This window comes from Pseudopipra pipra, chromosome 17 (genome assembly GCF_036250125.1).
Source record: "Pseudopipra pipra isolate bDixPip1 chromosome 17, bDixPip1.hap1, whole genome shotgun sequence".
NCBI lineage: Eukaryota > Metazoa > Chordata > Aves > Passeriformes > Pipridae > Pseudopipra > Pseudopipra pipra.
The window spans coordinates 14,834,804-14,856,390 of NC_087565.1; the positions used below are offsets into that span (position 1 = coordinate 14,834,804).

The 21,587-nt window shown below is 47.9% G+C and overlaps 1 protein-coding gene across 2 annotated transcripts in view; it reads left to right on the forward strand.

Annotated features, from left to right (window-relative positions):
• The first annotated feature begins 5,813 nt into the window (after positions 1-5,813).
• Positions 5,814-21,587, forward strand: part of SAMHD1 (SAM and HD domain containing deoxynucleoside triphosphate triphosphohydrolase 1) — a 28,056-nt gene continuing 12,282 nt past the window's right edge. The window contains exons 1-7 of one of the 2 annotated variants that reach the window (XR_010434954.1): positions 5,814-6,169; positions 6,240-6,306; positions 11,403-11,475; positions 12,747-12,907; positions 16,775-16,890; positions 18,460-18,530; positions 19,465-19,620. Coding sequence is in view for 1 of the 2 variants with exons in the window: in XM_064674409.1 (XP_064530479.1) it covers positions 5,830-6,169; positions 6,240-6,306; positions 11,403-11,475; positions 12,747-12,907; positions 16,775-16,890; positions 18,460-18,530; positions 19,465-19,620 (984 nt within the window). In the remaining variant the exon portion in view is untranslated. The remainder of the gene's footprint in view (positions 6,170-6,239; positions 6,307-11,402; positions 11,476-12,746; positions 12,908-16,774; positions 16,891-18,459; positions 18,531-19,464; positions 19,621-21,587) is intronic. The other variant, XM_064674409.1, reaches the window with a different exon arrangement.

A 21,587-nucleotide genomic window follows, 5' to 3' on the forward strand; every position in this document is an offset into this window, starting at 1 on the left:
CCAGTAGTGACAGGTCACAGTCTGATGTCACCCCAGTCACTGTCACCCTCTGTGCCCGACCCCAGAGCCAATTGCTCAGCCAGCACAGGATGTGTTTATGCAGCTGTGGGCTGGACAGTTTGTCCAGAAGGATCTGGGGAGAGACAGGATCAAAAGCTTTACAAAATCCAGAAAGATCACATCAACTGGCTTCCCTTGGCCAGCCAGGTGGGTCACCTTGTCATAGGAGGAAACCAGGTTGGATAAGCAGGACTTTCCTCTCATGAAGCCGTGCTGGCTGTGACCAATGAGTGCAGTGTCTTTCAGGGCGTTTTCAATAACTCCCAGAATAATCTCTATAATTTTACTAGATTGCTGACGTGAGAGTGTAGGCAGGCCTGTAGTTTCATTTCTGGGATCATCCTTCTTGCCTTTCTCAGAAATCGGGACAATGTTTACCGGCTTCCAGTCAGCTGGAACCTCTCTAGATTCCCAAGGGCATTGAGAGGCCTCATGATGACATCACTCAGCAACTTGAGTACTCTTGGATGAGTACTCCCATCAAACTTAGAGGGATCCATCTGGAGCAGCAGATCCCACACAATGTCAGGGTCAACTGGGAGTTGATCATTCTCACAGTCATGGTCCTCCAGCTCAGGGCACTAGCACCCCCTTAGCCCTTGAAAACCAAAGCAAAGAAAGTGTTAAACACCTCTGCCTTGTGCCTCTCTATCCTCATCAAGTAACAGGCTGATGTTATTTCTGCACTGCCTTTTGCTATTCGTGTATTTTAAAACCCTTTTTATTGTCCCCCACAATACTGCCCAGCACCAATACTCCAGTTGAGCTTTGACCGCATGAATTTTCTCCCTACAGTGATAAGCAGCAGCTCTGTGTTCCTCCTACATCACCTAACCTTGCTCCCACTGACCACACACTATCTTTTTTTTGCCTTAGCTCCAGAGGAAGATCCCTGCTCAGCTAAGCTGGCCGCCTGCCTCGCCTGTTTGCCTTCTGATATTTGGGAATTGCCTGCTCCTGTGCCCTTCAGAGGTGGAGCTTAAAAAGTGACCAGTACTGATGGACCTCAGCACCTCCAAAAGCATTTCCCCAGGGAACCTTACTGACTAATTCCTTGAGCAGCTTGAGCTCTGCTCTCCTCATGTCCAGAGCTGAGGTTTTGCTGGCACTTTTCCACCTGTCAACAGAGATTTTAAACTCGATCACTTTGTGATCGCTGTGGCCAAGACAGCCCCAACTGCCACTTCACTCTCGGGACCTATTTCTGTTAACAAGCAACAAATCAAGGAGAACACCTTTCCCAGTCAGCTCCCTTAGTACCTGTACCATGACGTTATGATCCAAATGTTTTAGCGATCTTCTGGACCAGTTTGTACCAGCTGTGTGGTATTCCCAGTTAACCTCTGAAATCAGATAAAGGTGATTTATTTAGATGTGTTTCTTAGTGTTCCATAGTAGATTCTCACGATGACACTCATTTGTTTGTTTGTCCCTTAATATTACCCAAGGACTAGTTATCAGGCAAGGGGATATTGAGGGGTGTAGTCGGGAAAACCTGGCTGCTTTTCCCTTTGTGAGTTTGTTTTTGCAGACAAGACTGCCAGTGAGGGAACAGCATGGGGGCAGCCTGAAGTGAGAAACCAGGCCATTGTACCCCAGACTTGCAAACCATCCTGTCTGCTGGGGCAGAGGTTTTTCACTAATTCTTCAAATGAAAAATATCAGCTCCTTAAAACTCCTTGAAGTGGATTCAAAGCTTCCATGTTTACTACAGCTCAGCTTTCTACAGAGTCAAAGTTAAAATGTTATTCACACCCCTGGGGAGAATACTATAAATCTGCTAACTCTTTACATATAAGCAGTACGTTAATATTATGTTGCCACATCCTAAATGTTGTACTAAGATGTGGCCTCAAGAAAATTTGTGGTTAGAGTGCAATTAAGCAGCAGGGGGAATCGAAACTGATTTTCTCTTTAGTTTCCTGTTAGGAATTACTCTTCTTGTGTTGCTGTCCTGTGACTCATGAAGAGTTTTTTGTAATTTGATGCCTGAGGAGTGGTGAGAATTGAAATTGGAGACACAATAGAAACTATGAAGTTATAAAGAAACTGTAAGCATGTAAGGAGTGCTGGGATCTCAGATCAAAGAAGTTGAATGTGTCTAAATCTGTCTTAATGCCAAAGGCACTGAGCAAACAAAGATTACTCAGTTTGATTACTGAAATCAAAATTTACAGTAAGCACATAAATCACTGCCCAAGTAGCAGTTCTTGAAAGACTAGTGTCAGTTGAACACAATGCCAAACTCCTAAAACTTTTCACTTCCTTCAGTGACCAGAAGTGCATTGGAGGGGAAGTGCATCAGAGGTGGATGATGCTTGTGGTTCCCAGCCCGGCCACAGCCAGCACTAGCGCTGCCCTGCTCCACCTGAAGGCTGGGCAGAGCTGCTGGGGCACAGGGCTCACACGGTGCCTCGTCCTGAAGGTTTGTACACCTCAGTAATGGGGAACCTTTTGTTCCAGGGAGCCGAGTTTCCCTGCACGTGTATGCCACAGCAGTGCTCCCGTGACCCGGCGCTGCCCCTCAGCTGAGGCACAATGGACTCGAGCTGCAGTAGCTTTACTGCAGCACCTTCTCAACCTTGTCTTACATGTCATCCATCGTGGGTCCCTGTCACAGCAAAACAGTTTTGCAAGGGCTCAGTCACACAAATTTCAATTAGTCCATGTGTAAATACGGGGCTCAAGCAGATGAGGTTGTGGAACAAACTGGTGCCAAGTCACAGACGGCTTTGTTGTGAACTTTCCAGTTCCTTGGTAGCGAGTTTGTGGCACTGCCTCATGGAGTCTATCCAGTGGTGGATGCCCCATCCCTGGGTGTGTTCAAGGCTAGGCTGGATGGGGCTTGGAGCAACCTGGGCTAGAGGAAGGTGTCCCTGCCCATGGCAGGGAGGTTGGAACAAGATGAGGTTTAAGGTCCCTTCCAGCCCAAACCATTCTATGAATACCAGAAAAATGCTACAAAAAATACATAAGGTGAAAAAAATAAAGAGCCCCTACAAAGGAATATTTCTCTTCATCCTGACTTTGACCATGTGCCTTGGGTTTTGTTTGCCATTGCAGCAGGACCTACTGGCATAACTTTGGGTTTCTGCACCACGTTTCATGAGTAGAGATAACTGGGTTTCCTGTGTGTGCAGCGGTGGGAGGGGATGGGAGGGCACTCAGGCCACGTCAGTTGCACACAAACAAGTGCAAAATGAACTCTTTTTCTTCCCTTCCCCTTTTTCATGTGCTTTGTTTGGTCACAAGGGACTTTGTGCTGCTCAGAACAACACACTGCCAAGTGCAGTATTTTTTTTCTTTTTCTTCCTGTTACCCAAGAGTGCAACTGGTAATCCCTGTCCTCTTGCTGCACCTCGTGTCCATCTGGTGTTACAAAATCAGCAGTTTTTGCATTGCACCTAAGAAGGATGTCCTGTCCCCTCAGGATATTCTTCCCTTGCTATTTTTAGGCCACAAATGCAATGAGCTCCCTCTTGAAGTTTTAAATTTTTTTTTGGATGAGCACTCCAGATGTACTGGGCCTGGGGATAGGATGCACGTCCATCAACATCTTTCCCTTCCCAGAAAGCTCTTTAAGTAGGGCTATACAGGGCAGGTTTTGACACTGGTAGAGGAATAGACCAGTGTGAATTATTCCTTAAAAGGCCAAGCACCAGTGACATTTGTGTGTCATTTGTGTGGGACAGGGGACATGGAGAAGGTGTGAGTCACACTTCTTTAATGGATGGTCACATTCTTTAATGGATGTGGCCTGTTCTTGCCTCTTCAGGCTCCTTCTGAGAAGAAAGTTTCCTCTGAATGGGTGGGACTCAGCTAGTTTCTTTTCAGATGCTGAGGGCACAGTGCTGATGGAAATCTTGGAGAGACCCAGAGGGGATGGAGAGAGACTGAGCCGAATGAAAAACAGACAGCAAGCATTAAGTGTGCTTTCCTAACAAAAGCCAAGAAGTGAGAAAGCAGGATGTTTGCTTACAAAAGCAAATTACTGAAGCATGACAATAGAATATGTGAGCTCTTCCCCTCATAAACAGAGACTTCAAGAAAAACCTAGAAAGGACTTTTTGTTATTTGGGGTTTTTTTGTTGTGTTTATTTTCTCCTCTCTACACATGTGAACTGTGGGAGGAAGGAAGCTGTGACAAGAACACAGGAATTCCAAGACATGGTTTGGGTTGGGTTGGGTTGTGGTTGGCTGCCAGGTGCCCACCCTGCCACACTTTCCCTCCCCCTCCTAAGCAGGGTGAGGAGAAAATACCACAAAACAGCTTATGGGACAGGAAGATCACTCACCAGTTACCATCATGGGCCAAAGATGGGAATTGGTGAAGATAAATTAAATTGATTTCCAATTAAAAATAGAGTATGATAATGAGATACAAAACCAAAACTAAAACCACCTTCTACCCGCCCACCCCTTCTGCCTAGGCTCAACTTCATGCTTGACTGTCCTACCTCCTCTCTCTGCTTAGTGTTGCAGGGGGATGGAGAAGGGGGATGGGGAAGGGGATTGGGGTCAGTTCATGATGCTTTGTCCCTGCTGCCCCTCTGCCTCTGCTCCAGCATGGGATTCCCCCCCATGGCTGAAGTTCCTGCTGGGAGCCTGCTCTCCATGGGCTGCAGCTTCCTCAGGGGCATTTCCAATGGCTCTGGCATGGGATCCTCCATGGGCTGCACCATGGGTTGCAAGGGGATCTCTGACACCCAGACCACCTCCTCCCCCTCCTTCTTCCCGTGGTGCCTGCAGGGCTGTTGCTCTCACATCTTCTCTCTCCTCCCTCCCAGCTGCAGCTGTGCCACAGTGGGTCCATCTTGGAGCCATCTGGAGCTGGTTCTGCCCAACATGGGAGCAGCTTCTGGGCCACCAGTGCCCCCTCACTCCCCGAGCACACCCAACAGGTGTGTGCATCCTGGTGAGACACAACACATTAACCTCCATCCCGGGAGCCACTGCAGCATCACAGTGAGCACAGCACGTGCTGAGCATCACAGAACTGCTGAGGCACAGAGGGAGCTGGGAGGTGTGCCGGGGTTTGGGTCTCTGGGGTGTCCCCGAGGGTGCTGGTGATGGCAGTGGAGCAGCAGGGTGTCCCCAGGGAGCACATCCTCAGCCCCTGGGGTTGCTGGGAGCAGTGAGCAGGCGAGTGGGCTCCCCCAAAGCTGTGCTGGTGCAGTGTCCTGTCCATGGGGGCACTGGGTGCAGCTGCACATGTGGTGGGCAAAGCTCTGAGAAGGCTGCCAGGGTGGGTTGAGAGGATTTTGCCATCCCTGGTCTGTAGGGTCTGTACTGGGGAGCCAAATCCTCAGGGCCCCTGTGGGGCCTTTGTGGCACTCAGAGGGCTTGGGCAGCAGAGCTGTGTTCATGGATGTTGGGACACTACTTGTGAACAGGACTGGTGAAAACCAGCCCCCGCGTCTGCCTGCGATGGCCGTGCTGTCCATCCCCACGCCTGGGAGGGGCTGGGGGGCAGCTGTTTCTACGGCCACTGATGTCTTGGGAAGGAGATCCTGGGCCAGCTGGGATTTGGGTGTCCTGGGCAGCAGTTTGAGGGCAGCAGCGCTGTGGCATAACTCCTTTTGGAGCAGCTCAGCGGTGGGTAGTGTTTGTGACCGGGCCCGGGCTCGGGCTCCGCCGCCCTGCAGGCCGAGGCTGCAGCCCAGGCTGAGGCGGCCACGCCCGGGAGCGCTGAGGGGCAGCGCGGGGCGGTGACGTCACGGCGCGCCGGACCCCCGGGGCCGCGCGGCGCGTGCGCGGTGGCGGCGTGAGATGGGGAGCCCGGCGGGCGCTCCCGCCAAGCGCGCGCGGAGCGACGGGTCCCCCGGCCCCGATCCCCGGCCGTGGGACACCGACCGCGGGAACCCCCGGCCGTGGGACAGAGACCGCGGGGACCTCCGGGACACCGACCGCGGGAACCCCCGGCCGTGGGACAGAGACCGCGGGGACCTCCGGGACACCGACCGCGGGAACCCCCGGCCGTGGGACGGAGACCGCGGGGACCTCCGGGACACCGACCGCGGGGACCCCCGGCTCTGGGACACCGAGCGGCTCTGCCAGCACCTCGCCCGCTGCGGCGTGGGCAACCCCGGCCTGCTGCGCCGCTTCCGAGGTACGGCCCGCCGGGGCGGGGGCCGGGGCGGGGGTCGGGGCCGGGGCGCTGACGCTTCTCTTCCCCGCAGAGAGCGGAGTCACCGGAAGGATGCTGCTGGAGCTGCCGGCCTGCGCCCCCGAGGTCACCCGCGTCTGGTGAGAGCCGCCCGCGTGGGGTGGGCGGTGGCACAGCCCCGGCCCTCGGTCGGGCCCCGCAGCCCCGGCCGCCCGCGGCGAGGCCCTGCCGGGGCCCGGGAGCTGCTGTGGCCGGGCCCTGCCCGAGGGGAGCGGCTGCGGGCACAGACATTTGCCGGCTGCGGCCCGGGACCGCCCCGAGCGCGGCTGTGCGGGCGGGGGCGGTTAGGGGTTAGGGGTTAGGGGTTAGGGTTAGTGGGGGAAGAGTGGTTGGTGGGGCTGATCCCAGACCCTCCGGAGCAATTCCTGTTTCCTGCTGATCTCAGAACAGCCCCAGCCGCGGCGCAGACTCTCACTGCCCAGTAACCATGGGAAACTAAAAACCCGATCGTGTGGAAAGCATTGTTCCCAGCAGCGAGGGAATGACTGGTCCCAAAACCTTGGTAATCTGTCTGGTGGTGAATATGCTTTCTTGCTCTTCTGGAACAGGAGAGGATATGAATGTGTCCTACAGTCCTGTGTGTCAGAAGAGCCCCTCTGCCCCTTCTCTGCCTCACTAGGATCCTCTCTTGCTCCTGTCTCCAGGGATGTGGGTTTGCTTGCTCTCCTCATACCTCCTGGTGCTTTTTAATCTTGAATGTCTTTTCTTTACTCCTTTGCTAAGCTTATTTATACTATTTCCTCCAAACTTGTCTCTAGACCCACCAAAGAGCTCAGGCTCTTTGCTGATGTTGTGGGTTGGTGGCCCTGAAGCAGATTGGGGTGTGTTATCTGGCTGGTGCACGCAAGTGCAGAGCTGTGCTTTCTGCTGGGGGTTTGAGACTTTGGTGTGGAGGTTGGCTCCTTGGCTGAAAACTCATCAGAGCTCACACTGTGCTGGAGAGATGAGGGGCCCCATCTCTGTTCTCTTGAGACATCCCGGCTGCACTCCTGGTGTGGGAAGGGCGAGTAGGGAGGGCGGGGTGTGGATATCTGTAGGGAAGGAAAAGCTGATGTGACCCAAGGGGACAAGGCAGAAGGGCTGTGCCTTGGAGGAGGTAAGACATGTAGGAGTCAGGGTATTTGTGGTTTCTCTTTTTTTGGAAGAAGGGTTCTAACTGCGAGTGTTTGAAGTATGCAGATAGACATGGTGTGGTGTCATGGAAGGCAGGTGAAAGCTTTTATTTCTGAAATAGCAGGTAATTGTCTGTCTGAAATGACAAGCAGGTGTCTGATTTCTGTTTAGGACTTACCTGGAGGCTGGTTGCTTCCAGCACCTCACTGGCTGGCTGAGCATCAGGTGCCTGTACGGACACATGGGACATGTGCAGCCGTTCTGGGGCAGTCAGACCCGTGGGTGGGTCTGTTGGTGCTGAACGTGGGCAGCAGGAGGGGGTAGCCAGGAGTCCCTCAGCGTGGGACACTGGCAGTGGGAGCACATCTCAGTTGATGTAGAGAGTGGATGGTGCTAGGATTACGAAATGAGGTGCTTGCAGGTTTTCTTTTATAAGGGGTTTTCTTCTGTGAGATCTGACAGGTTGTTTCTCTTGTGCTGAAATTTTTGAGAAGTGGATGAGAAATTGCTCAAGCCTACCAACTTTTGTAAACATCAACTTCACACTAAAGAATTATCCCTTTGCTCTCCACTGCACACTGTGTCTTGCAGGAACTTTGGTAATTTCTCTGTGACAGGCCAGTAATGAATGCATGTCTTTAGTTCCCTGTGTTCCTGGATGATAAGTGGGGAGAGCTCAGGCTGGAGGCAGCACCTTGGGTTTCCCATGTGCTCCCATGTTCCTGGCAGTGGATGTTTGTGAGGCATGCAGCATGCTGCATGTTGAGTGTGGATGATGAGTGTGGCTGTCTGGCTCACCTCTCTGGAACAGTGAAGTTCCTAGTGGGCTCAGGAAAGGGATTTTCTCGTCCTTGTCAGCTGTGGCATGAGGAAGGAGGAAGGGTGGGGCCAAAGCAGGGAGCAAGGAGGGGAGTGAATGAGGAAGTGTCAGTTCTCCCCATTGCTAAGCAGCCAGCAGTAGTGCCGCTTTGGCTGTTGGAAGAACTCTGCCTGCAGAGCCCTGGAACTCCCCAGTACGAACACAGGATTTGTGTGTTGTGTCTTGGTTGAGGTGGCCTGACTATGTAGATTCCAGGTGATATCCCTGCTCTTGTTTTCCATCTGAAGGAAGATGGAGAAGTCTCTGTGCTGCGACATCCAGGTCATTGTTCACACCGGGACTGCGTTGACAGTGTGCTTTGTCATTGTGAGGCTGAACCGAAACTGAGTTCGTGTTCCTGGAGGCAGGGCAGGACAGTAAGACATGCAGGGCACTGATGTGGGGACTTCCAGCCTCCCTCATCAGGCCTTTTCCTTCTGCTGGTCTCTCAGCCCTTGCAGCTCTGACCCATACTCTTTGTGGACAGTATAGAGAGGTGGTTGTATATCAGCTGCACTGTCAGTTGTACAGTGTCCTTTCTCTGTTGTTCCTGGACTTGCAGTCAGTGGTAGGTTCTCAATATGGAGGTGCCCACATGCCTTTCTCCTTACATTCCTGGCTATTTTTCAGTTTTCTCCTTGCTCCTGAATTTTTGTGGCATTTAAAAGCATGACCAGGTGCTCCAAACCCAGAGGCTGTGCCCAGAGTGCAGCAGTGCAGTGCCTTGCTTCATGCCAGGTGCTGCTTTGCGCTGCCTCAGCGTCTCAAAACTGTCATCGAGTCCTGTCTGTGTACTTTGTGTGACCCAGAGTATCTTTTTGGGCCATTGTTACCTGTTTGGGTGTTGTTACCACCATGTTTGCTGCTACTGCTGTACTTTTTGCAGCATTACAGCTCATTCAAAAACACTCTTGTGATGTTTGCTCTCCTGTCCTGAATTTAGCTGGGGTAGAGTTAATTTTCTTCCCAGAAGCTGGTCCAGTGCTGTGTTTGGGATTTAGTGTAACATCAGTGTTGGTAACACCCTGATGTTTGAGGTGGTGCTCAGTCAGTTGGTGCTTACTCTGAGTCAGGGACTGTTCAGTGTTCTGCCACTGAGGGGGGAGCATGGCCAGGAGAGCCAACCCGAACTGGCCTGAGGGAAGTTCTGTACCACAAAACCTCCTGCCCAGTGTAGAAACAGAGTGGTAGTGGTGGGGTGTCCGGGAGCCGCTGGTCACTGCTGGGGGACGGGCTGGACATGGATCAGAGGGGTGGTGAGTGACTGTTGGGCATTACTGGTTTATCTTGGGTTTTGTTTCTCTCTCTCCCCCTTTCATTACTATTAGTAGTAGCAGTAATATCAGCTAAACCCCACAGGTTTTAGCTTTTCCTGATTCTCCTCCCCATCCCACTGGGAGCAGCGAGCGGCTGCTTGGGACTGAATTCCTAGCTGGGATTAAACCATGGCAGTCTTCTTAGTGCCCAACCTGGAGCACAAAGGGTTGAGATAACTGATCTGACCAGGGCATGTTAAAACAAAGTTTTTACAGTATGTTAGTTTAGTAGTTGCTGGTCACAATGTTGGTTTATTTGCTCTCAGAGTTGTGCTTGTTCTCAGACTCATATCATGGAACACACACTGGTGTGAGCACCACCAATGGTTCTTTTCATCTTAGAATACTAGAATTGTTTGGGTTGGAAGGGACATTAAGGATCATCGTGTTCCAACTTCCTGCCATGAGCAGGGACACCTTCTACTAGCCCAAGTTGCTCCAAGCCCTGTCCAACCTGGCCTTGAACACTTAATACTTCCAGGGATGGGGCAGCCACAGCTTCTCTGGGCAACCCGTGCCAGGGCCTCACCACCCAGACAAGGAGGAATTTATTCCCAGTATCCCATCTAACCCTGCCCTTTGGCAGTTTAAAACCATTGACCCCTGTCCTGAAACTCTCTGTCCACATAAAAAGTCCCTCTCCCTCCTTTTTATAAGACCCATTAAGGTATTGGAAGGGCATAATGAGGTCTCCCTGTAGACTTCCCTTCTCCAGGCTGAACAGCCCCAGCTCTCTCAGCCTGTGTCCATAGCAGAGATTCTCCAGCTAAAGGCTTGTGACAGTCTGAGCTGCAGCTGCAGCCCGAGAGCTCCCTGTAGGGAAAGGGACACCAGGTAGTTTAGACAAGCACTGCTCACCAGCAAACATCATATGCCTTTAATGTTTTATGTGTTGTGAATTATTGAATTATTTGGATGAGAATATGTAGTGCATCGAGCAGTGTTTTTTGCTATGAGTTGGCATTTTATAGTTTTGCTTTCTGTTAAAGCACTGAAAGACTGATGTCAAACTGATTTCAGGATGGTTAACTGCTGGAAAAAAAGTACAAATTGTATTTTCTCATGATGGTGTTTGCTGTCATACTGAAGCTGTAACCATGTAACTCAAGAGCAAGGGTTGCAGACAGAGTTACTAAAAGAGGTGATAGAGCGGATTCACTCCCTCCAAACTCGTCCTGCCTGTGCTCTTAGACTGCTGTGGCTACAGCAGAGTACTTGCACTGGAAGTTTACCTGTGTGTTGTGAAGGAGACCTTTAATAATTTATTAAAAATGACAGCAAAATACCTTTGCAAAATACAAGAATGAGTTCTCAACAAAATGAAAGCATGTTTTAAACTGCAGTGGTTTCGGTGTTGGAGTTGAAATTAATTTGTGTGAAATTCAAGTTAGTTTGGCAGACTTAAACTTTTAATACAGAGTTGACTAACGGAAAGAAATTTTTAAAAAAATCGTTTATTGGGACTACGATATTTTGGTTTAAGGAAATTTTCAACCTTAAAAAATATCAGTTATTCAGGAACTACATGTTGTCATTCCCATAAATTTAAAGGACTTATCTCCACATGTGACTTACACAATTTTTTTCATCAGTTTTTTTAGAGAATTTCGTAGCGGTTTTATTTCTCAGTTCTGTATAAGTGGGAGAAGCACTTACACTGCTTTACAGTGACAACTTCTGTAGCTATTTGTTCTCTTCCTTCTATACTTGACTTTAGAAGGATAAATGCTTTCAGTATTTTTCTGAAAAAGTTAAACCCTTGACCCATTGGAAGAGTCAGCGAATATCAGAGTAATATGAACTTGCACAAGTAATTCCATATGTACTGCAAACCATAAAGGGAAATGCGTTGCAAACTTTGTTCTCAGTGTCCTTTTTTTCCTTCTAGCTGCCCAGCTGAGCGCCTGGAAGTGCTGGCCTGCCTGAAGCAGCTGCCTCAGCAGCACGTGGACGTGATGAAGGTACCCCCACGCCGTGGTGGGAGGACACCACGGCCAGGTCCTGCCTCCCCTCCCCTTGGCCGGGTGCTGCCAGCTGGTGCCTTTACTTTGCACAGCAGCAAACTCCAAGCCCTTGATCGTGGTGGTCTGTGAAAAACCACATTAACCGGTAGAATTGTTAGTCATCAGCTGGGAGCTTTATGTGGGCACCTGGAGGTTGTGTGGGATTCAGTGAGCAGAAGAGCTGTTTGACATGTGTTGAGAAGCTCCCCTTTCACATCCCTCTGTGTAGAGTCTCCTCTTGGTTTATTTTATTAGTTTTGCCCCAGACCTGGGTTAACAGACTCCTCCTCGCTTCCACTGTTTGCCGTGTCCAACTGTTTCTCCCAGTGGTGTGTGTTGGTTTAACTGGGGCCAGGGCTGCACATTCTGTAGTAATCTGCACATCTGCCAGAGCCCTCCCAGCTCAGTGACCAAGGGTAGAGAGCACAGGAAAACCTTATTTGCCGCAGTATTTTACCAGGATAGGTGTGTGATGGAATGGTTTTACCTGCTGGTTGAAGACAAGGATTAAATGTGTTTACCTTCTCCACTGAGTTACTGTAGTTACTGAGATGTCTCTTAAAATGTGTGCTTATCAGGGAGTACTTATTTCATATTTCAGTTATCTTGCATTTTGTTTTATGAAAAAGGTAACATCATCATTTCCACTCAGCAAAATTTCCTTTGATTTTAAAAATCATGAACAATGTCAAGCCAAACACTTTTTACTGGATACCTCAGACATGCATTGCTTTAGTTGGGATAGCAGATTAATAAAGACAGCGTTTTTCACAAGTGTTAAGTTTTGGAATTGCACAGGTACAGATAACATTTTTAGGGATTTTGACTTTAATTCCCTTGCTATGTGAAATAGGCAGCTTTATTTTTTTTGATGTCAAGCTTGAGTAGTTCTCTGAAATAATTGTGTTGTGCAGAGAAGTTGGGGACGCCCTGTGCCTTGAAAAGGCCAGGTTGGATGGGGCTTGGAGCATCCTGGTCTAGTGGAAGGTGTCCCTGCCCGTAAGCAGGGAGTTGGAACGAGATGGTCTTTAAGGTCCCTTTCAACCCTAGCCATTCTATGATTCTGTGATAGATCTTGATGTGGGGTTGGCAGTATATGGCTGCTTTACAGAAGATGAACAATCTCTCCCACCAAATACCTGACCATTCTGGATATCCTTTACCTTGCTGCCTGTTTCTTTTCAAAGTCAAACGTTACATGTTAATTACACTATTTTTGGCTTTCGTAGGTTTTTAACGATCCTATTCATGGGCATATTGAAATACATCCCCTGCTTGTTCGGATCATCGACACTCCTCAGTTCCAGCGCCTCCGGTACATCAAGCAGCTGGGTGGCACTTACTTTGTTTTTCCAGGAGCCTCTCACAACCGCTTTGAACACTCCATTGGGTAAGGAGGTGGTTCCGGCACATGCCTCTCTTGCATCTGGATTTCCCTGAGTTTGGTTCCACTGCTGTGGAGTGCCAGCCAAGAGGCGTTGGTGAAAACTGCTGTGGTGGCAGTTTTGGTCTCATGAATGTTCCTGGATATCCCATGTGATTATGGGCTGTTCCCTTGAACTTCCTTTAAAAAAGACAGATAAAGAAACCTACGAGATGGATCAATGTTAGAGTTCCTCCCTATCCTTTCTTATTCTAAGAATAATGTTAATTAATGACTGTGAGTCAAAATTTTGAGTTTTAAAGCATAAACCTAGTAAGGGTACTGGGGCTGCTCTAAATGAGTTGCCAGACAGCTGCATTGTCCAGCACAGCTAAAATCCATTTGATCTGTAATGTTCGCCTTTGTAGTTAGGTGTGCCTTATGCAATCGATGTCAGGTTGTCAGGCTGATACTGTAATTGAATTAAGCAGAAACAGATGATGGACTGTATTAGTTCATTTGAATACATGCCTGGAATAAAGACAAGTACAACAGACATTCAAACACTACAAAATAAAAAATCTTTTATTGCAGTGAGAATAAAAAACTACTAGCAAAGAGAATCAAAAGCTAAAAAAGAATACAAAAAAACTACTTTATCAGTTGGCATTCATACAATACTATGAACAGCTTTTATTACAGTATTAACTAGTAAAAAGGGAATTAAAGGGATACAAAAGAGGATATAAAACATTTGCTTTCTTGGTTGCTTCCTGTCAATAAACTGTGCTTACCTACACAGACAGGCCAGGTGATGCCCAAAAAGGCGCAATGGAACTGTTTAGAGACAATATTTAGCCTTTAAACAGCAAGGTATTTATTTAGGCAACGTTGGAGAGCAAGCCAGGTCGCCTTGGACAAACTTGCTCTGCCTTCTCAGTGAAAAGACATGATTATATACAATTTCTACAAGGGATTACAACATTTTTATATACATATTCATATAATTGCAACATCTAGTTATAATATTCATAATAGGTGGAGTCTGGGCGGAGTCTGGGGTGGAGTTGTCTTTTTGGGGTGATGTTTGGTGGTCGTTCCTGTTTCTTCAGCCTCACAGGGTCTTATTTTTATTCTTCTTCCTCGGCTGAACTCTTCAACTTTCTTGATTTTTGCTGACTCCATGGTGAATTTTGCAAGACTTTGAACTCAAGCCCCTATTTTGCCCCTTATCTATTTGTATTCTTACCCTATCTTTATTTATGTAGGGGTGTGAGCATTCTTTTGGTGTATGGTACCATCTAATCCCTAAGCTCTGGTTTCTGTTTCTAGCTAAGCATTACATTCTTCTGAGTAGGGGTGTCCCCGGATCAGTATTCAGAGTTAACTCTTTAGGCCCTACCTCTGTTTCACAGGGCTGCCAGGATCTGCAGCAGCTGGTCGGTGCCTGTGCTTAGCGGGTGTCCCCAAGGAGCAACACAGTCTCCATGGCAGTCCCGACACCCCATTTTATCAGCTCCACATTACACCACGTAGGGCCAGGACGCAGTGTAAGGTGATGCCTGAGTGGCAGCCAAACCCCGCCTGTTCATCACCTGAGAGCAACAGTCTGTGCGTGCCCTGCTGTAGGGCAAGGGGCCAGCAACCCCTGCCCACATCATCTTCCTCTCACCATCATCTTTCTCACCCCTATGTATGACCTCTACCATTGTGTTTCAAGGGTAGATGTATCTATCTTGCAGTATGGAGCCAAGCCAAGGAGGAACTCAGCTCTGATAATAGGGGACATCTAGTCGACTTGCGAAAGACACAATGGACCTTTCAGTTAACTTGTACAATAAAGGTACATTGTACAATACTCTGGCTGATTTCACATCCTTGTATAATTACTTTCTCACGCCTCTATGCTCCATTGGTCATCTAAATCAAAAGTACCCCCTTTACATGGGCACAAGGATTCTGAAACAATCCTTGGACTCAAATCCAATAGCAGACTGCCACTGAACTGAACGTTCAGTTATTACAGCGTGCGGAGGCATGATGGAATATTTCGCCATATCATGCCCACCCAGACACATTATCTCGAGGTTTAAATACATTGTAACATCCGAAGTTCCCACCCAAAGTCCTGCCCAATTCAGATGTAAGGTACTCCTCTGATTTCATCTTGCTGTCCTTTCATGAGCAGGACTGCCATCTAGCGTCCTTTGGCCGGCAGGAATTTGAGGAGCGGGCTGTCTGCCTTCCTCCCTGGGGGTCGTCACCGAGGTCTTCCTCGTGTCCTTTGGGCAACCCAGTCCTCGTTGGCAAATTCCCGATCACGTGTGATTAATTTCTGCTGACCTCTGGTCTTCTATCTGATTGTTCTGAGCCCTTACTAAAACATTTCATTTATTTATCATTGGTTAAAGATAATCTAAGACTCCTCTTTAATTAGGCAATTCTTTATTGAATTTGCTTCTCTAGCAAAACAATTTCTTATTGAGCTTTCTGAAGTGTGGAGGCCTCCTAAACTATTTCCTCTAGGTGCAGATTCAGCTGTTTTCTAATTTTCTCAAGTTTTCATCTTCATTTCTCTAAACTAAACGTACATTTAAGCAAAAACAACTTAATTACAGAGTCCAAGGGAATACAAATTCCTTAGTTATTTAGGGCACAGCTCTTTACAAAGGCCAGGAGATCAGAAAAATTCCTAAGCTAACTGAGGTAGAGGTATAGCTTTCCTTCAATTCCTAGAGTATTGCTAGGTCATTCACACTCCACTGAGAAGCTGATTAATGACAAATTTAAGCTTGTATTAAGGGTATATACCAAGGTGCAGATAAATTAAGCTAGTCAATAGTTTGTATTCAGGTGATCTGGCCAGCCTAAAGTTGATTTTGTTAGTGCTGAAATATTGCGGATAAGTGTGGCTTACTTATAACAAGATGCGAATGGCTGTTGCAAAAGAGTCAAATCAATGAAGCAGGCTGGATTGATTGGATCTGGTACACCTGAAAAGACAGAAATACGGTTGAAAATAAACAGTTTCCACAACAGAAGTCTAAAAATTACAGTCATATCAGCAACCTTTTCTTTTGAACAGTTCTTTTGACCTATAGAGTTAAATTTAGGACATTTGTTCTCAATTTGTGTGTAATTTCAAAGGTTTCTACGGTGTCAAAGTAGAAGAAATGAGCTTTATGTGCTTATTGGTCTAGTAAAAGAACACCAAACAGTAAAATTTCATCTAATAAAAGTTATTACCTTGTTGTAGGAAACCTTGTCTTGCTTTAAACTGTTCTTCAAGGGGGACTGCTGGGACAAGTAGAAAAGAAAGTTTGTGTAGAGCTCGTAAACAGTTTACGGGAGTATGTGCCATGTGTTTGTTCCTGCATGTTTTGTGTCATAAGAAAAGAGGGTCTCACTGAATGAAATCAAATGTCAAATCTAAAATGAATGAAAGGAAGAGAAATAATTATCATGAACTACTGTTGAAGCAGCAATTTGAAAGAAGAATCAAATGCTTTGGTGACTCTTGTGGACCTGTGCAGTTGCCCTGACTGGAATTCAAGGATTCCTGTAAGTTAAGGTGCTTCAAGATTCACACTGTCAGTGATGCACTGCTGTTCCTTTACACAGCTACTCTGGGGTTGTGTGTTGTGAAATACTGTAGGATGCTGTTGTCTCTTGGGCCTGGTGTCCCATGCTTTTTTGCTTTCGGATGTGTTACTGATGACTAAAACTCTACTACAGGAAATAGTTTGTTTCTGTGATTCAGATCAGGTTTTGGGTATTTGTTGTTTGGTGCCTCTCAGATAAGGGCTTAATTGATCAAAATAGAATAGGGGAACTGCTCTTTTTCTGTTCAGCCTAAACCACTGCTCTCTTCCCTTTTTTTGTCTCCTGCAACAGGGTTGGTTACCTAGCAGGATGTCTGGTTCGTACACTGAAGGAGAGACAACCAGAACTGGATATAACCCAGCGAGATATCCTCTGTGTAGAAATTGCTGGGCTTTGTCACGATTTGGGTAAGGAACACCTGAGATGACTTGTTGCTCTTTGAAAGCTAACCAGGATGAGAAGCTGGCTGTGAGATCAGAACTGTGAGCTGTTTTGGGCTGCTCAGTGCATGGCCATATTCCAAGACAGGTTTTATCTGTTCTATTTGGTTTGGAGTACTTCTGTGGAGACAATTCCACTTGGCGAATCTGTAGCCACTTAGCTAGTGTTTTGTCTTGTTTCCAAATAGTGTTAGAGTTCTGCCCTCAGTGGCTGAAGTGTCCACTTCCTTCTGTGATTTACTCAGGTCTCTTAAAACCTCTCAGAATAAAAATTAGTGGCCCTTTCAAAAACTGTTACGATTATTTTATAACTACCTATTTTCTTCAGAGCCGACACAGAGTTCTCAGTGTTGCTGCAGTACTTGCCTGTGGTGTAGGTGCCACAACTGGTTTTAAGTGCTGTAGTACTTAAGGTGCCTTAGGAAAGTGCACTTGCTACTAACTGAATCTTCCTCACAGATGATGGGTAAGGAGTTGTCTTGCTCGGAGAGTTGTGGTCAAGGGCTCAATGTCCAGGTGGAGCTCAGTGGCAAGTGATGTCCTCAGGAGTCAGTGTTGGCACCGGTGCTGTCTGATTCTCTGTTGGTGACACGGGCAGTGGGATCGATGCGCCCTTGGCCAGTTTGCCGATGACACGGAGCTGTGGGGGCGGTCACAGGCTGGAGGGAAGGCACCTGGGCAGGCCAACAGGTTCAACAAGGCCAAGGGCAAGCTCCTGCGTTGGGGCAATCCCAAGCACAAATACAGGCTGGGAGGAGAGTGGATTGAGGGCAGTCCTGAGGAGATGGACTTGGGGGGGCTGATGGATGAGAGGCTGGACAGGACCACTGGCATGTGCACTGGCATTCAGAAACCCCCTGTGTCCTGGGCTCATCCCAGCAGCAGGACAAGGAAGAGGATTGTGCCCCTCTGCTCTGCTCAGGTGAGACCCCACCTACAGTGCTGCCTCCAGCTCTGGGTCTCCCAACGTCAGGAGGATGTGGAACTGCTGGAGCAAGTCCAGAGGAGGCTGTGGAGATGCTCTGAGGGCTGGAGCCCCTCTGCTCTGGAGACAGGCTGGGAGAGCTGTGGGTGTTCACCTGGTGAAGAGAAGGCTCTGGAGAGGCCTTGGAGCACCTAAAAGGGTCTCCAAGAGAGTTGGAGAGGGACTTTGGACAAGGGCCTGAGTGATAGAACAGGAGAGAAAGGCTTCACACTTCTAGAGGGCAGGGTGAGATGGGATATTGGGAAGACATTGTTCCCTGAGAGGGTGGTGAGGCCCTGGCACAGGTGAAGCTGCGACTGCCCCATCCCTGGAAGTCTTCGAGGCCAGGTTGGATTGGGCTTGGAGCAACATGGTCAAGTGGCAGGTATTCCTGCCCATGGCAGGGGGTGAAACTAGATTTTTTAAGGTCCCTTCCAACCCAAATCAGTCTAGGGTTCTAGGATATGTCAAGATCAAGTCAAATACAAGAGAATTCAGATCCTTCGCTTGCTCAAAAAATTTTTACTCCCAACCATATCTCAGATTAAACCTGTGTAATATTTATTTTTAAGGTCATGGGCCATTTTCACACATGTTTGATGGAAGATTTATTCCAATGACTCGTCCAGATTTGAAGTGGAAGGTAGGCTTTTCACTATTGAAGTAAAAATACAAACCTGAGAGTTTTGGAGGCAAAATAATTAATCTTTAAAGAGTGCCATTGCTTGTGAGACTATGGTGATCACTTGGCTTTACTTTATTGCATCATTTTGTTGGCTTAATTGAAAACCAGAGTGTTGTCTCTCAGTCTTGGGATGACTTCCTTGTTGTCTTCAGCTGTATGTCTGGGGAACGTCAGCTCCCTCAGCACAGCCAGATGGAGCCTTACTGGCAATGCAGAAAAAGTGAGAAGTAAGGATGGATGTGTCACCCCCATCTCTTCCCTAAAAGTGCACATGCTCTTGGACTGCTGTGTACTTCTGTGAGATCTGTGTGGATGCATGGATTTCTCTTCTGCAGATGTCACCTGGGTGACACAGAAATGAGTTGTCTCAGTCTTGTCGGTTCCTGTAGTGTGACTCTGAAGAGGCAGAATTTGTTAGGACTGCAATGATAATTTTTAGCCAGCATTGTGCCTTAAAATGCATATTGAGAGCTTTCTGCAGAATATATTTTACAGATGCAAAAGACCAGCTGGCAGCCTCCTTTCTGGTTTAATATTTTAGCTCAAGACTATTCAATACAGTGCTTAGAATTCAAACTTCCAGAAATTTTGAACAGAATTCAAAACAGCAGAATTATTTTGTCTTTTATCATTGTAACTGCCTTACTGCTGTTTGTGAAAATTCAAAATTAACAGCTCTCTGCTGAAGAGTGTGTTTCTGGACTCTGTAGGCTGGGTGATTTCCTGTTTTGTTTAATGCAAGATAAATAGAAAATCACCCAGGTGCTGTACTTTCACACCAGCCTGCCCATGTGCTGTGCCAGGCAGTGCTGCTGCTTGGGAGGAGGCTGTGACACTGCAGGAAAGATGCTTAAACCATGTAATACAACATTTGGATGTTTTTTTTTCACAGCATGAAACTGCTTCTGTTAAAATGTTTGAGCACCTGATAACTTCCAATAAACTAGAAGAAGTCATGAAGTCATATGGTCTTGTCCTGGAAGAAGATATGTTGTTTATCAAGGAACAAATAGGAGGGCCTATAGATGAAACTGCTTGTGAGAAATCGGTGAGTCAGTGTACTGCTCCTGTGGTTATCCCAATAAATGTCTTAATTTTGCTGAAAGTAGATAATTTTGGCTTCTGCTATATGTTATTTTTAGCCCGATGAAATTCTGAGAATCTTGTCACAACTGGTGCCAGAGAAGTGTAGTGTTTATTTCTTACAGTGCTGGCAGGAGGTAGTAGCTTCACTGTGTTCTTACATCTCCCTGAGAATTCTGAACCAAAAGTTTTCAGATTAGAGGAAAGCTCTGGAATGTTATTTGTATTTAGTGAACCTAACTGGTGATTGGGATCCACTCAAGGGTATGGAAGGAGCTGGCAGAAGTGCTCACCAAGGCACTTTTCATCATTTACCAGTAGTCCCGGGTAGTCCCAATTGACTGGAAGTTGGCAAATGTGACCCCATCTACAAGAAGGGTCAGAAGGATGATCCAGGGAACTACAGGCCTGTCAGCCTGACCTTGGTGCTGGGGAAGGTCATGGAGCAGATGATGCTGAGTGCCATCATGCAGCACATACAGGACAAACAGGGAATCAGGCTCAGCCAGCCTGGGTTTAGGAGAGGCAGGTCCTGCTCTACTGAAGGCCAGGAAGGCTCTACAGAGGGATCTGGACGTGCTGAATTGATGAACCTCATACAATTGGCCTTGGCCCAACAAGCCAAGTGTTAGGGCCCGCACTCGGGTCACAGCAATCCCATGGAATGCTACAGGCTTGGGGAAGTGGCTGGGCAGAAAATGACCTGAGGGTGCTGGTCCACGTGAGCCGTCAGTGTGCTTTGGTGGCCAAGAAGTCTAGTGGCATCCTGGCTTGTGTTAGCCATAGTGTGGCCAGCAGGACCAGGGGCAGTGACCATCCCCCTGTGCTGGGCACTGCTGAGGCCACAACTCAAATTCTGTGTTCAATTCTGGGCCCTTCACTTCAAGAAAGACATTGAGGGGCTGGAGTGTGTCCAGAGAAGGGCAATGGAGCTGGGGAAGGGTCTGAAGCACAAGTCTGATGAGGAGCAGCCGAGGGAGCTGGAGGGGCTCAGCCCAGAGAAAAGGAGGAACTCAGGCTCCCTCAGTCTGGATAACAAAACTGAGCACTGGCAGAGACGAGGCAGTGAGCAATCAGAAGCATGGCCCAAGTGCCAGAGCCCACATCAGCTTTGGTGACAGCAGCAAAATGCTTGAATTAATTGCAGTACATAGAGGCAGGAATAAGACTCGAAGAAATGAGTCGCCTGAAGAGACAAGGAAGAAGAGATGGTGATTGTTAATCATTGCAACTCTGTGAAAGACTTCAGTCCTCTCTCCTTGCTTTATACTTTACAGCTGTTGTCATCTCTTCAAGGACACCCATTCAGTTGCCACTAGAATTAAGAGCTGGTGGCAGCTGAAGTCAGTGGGAGATCTGTCAGGACAATCTGGTACTAATCAGAATTTGTATGTTGTACCAAACAAGTAACCCGCAAATGTTCACACTTGCCTGTTATTTTCTGCTGCAGTAGTGGGTAGTTCTGCCATGTGTACTCCAGCAATCTGATGGCAAACATAAGGAACTTGGCATAATGAAATTCAGTCTGAGATCTTATAGGAAGAGGATGTTCATTTACAAAAGCTGTAGGTTGTTTTTTACCCCCTTGGGGTAAATCCTGCTACCTCCCACAACCACTGATCTTGTGCCAGGTTCTTACCCCATGTCTGGTTTTCCTTGTTTGGATTCTATGCTGTTTTCCAGCAGGATACCAGGAAAAGGCATGTCATACATGATCTGTGGCAGCACCCTCCTGGTGTTAGGCACAGGGCCTGGCCTGGCAGGCACTGTCCTGTGGTGCCCGAGAGAGCACAGGCTGCTGTGCTGGCACAGTGTCTGGCAGTGGGGCTGTTGTGCTGCAGGAGTCTGTCCTGCCATGAACAACAGGTGTTTGTGCACTAAACACAAACAGTGTTCTCAACATGGCCCAGGAGCAGAGCTCTTTGTTATCGT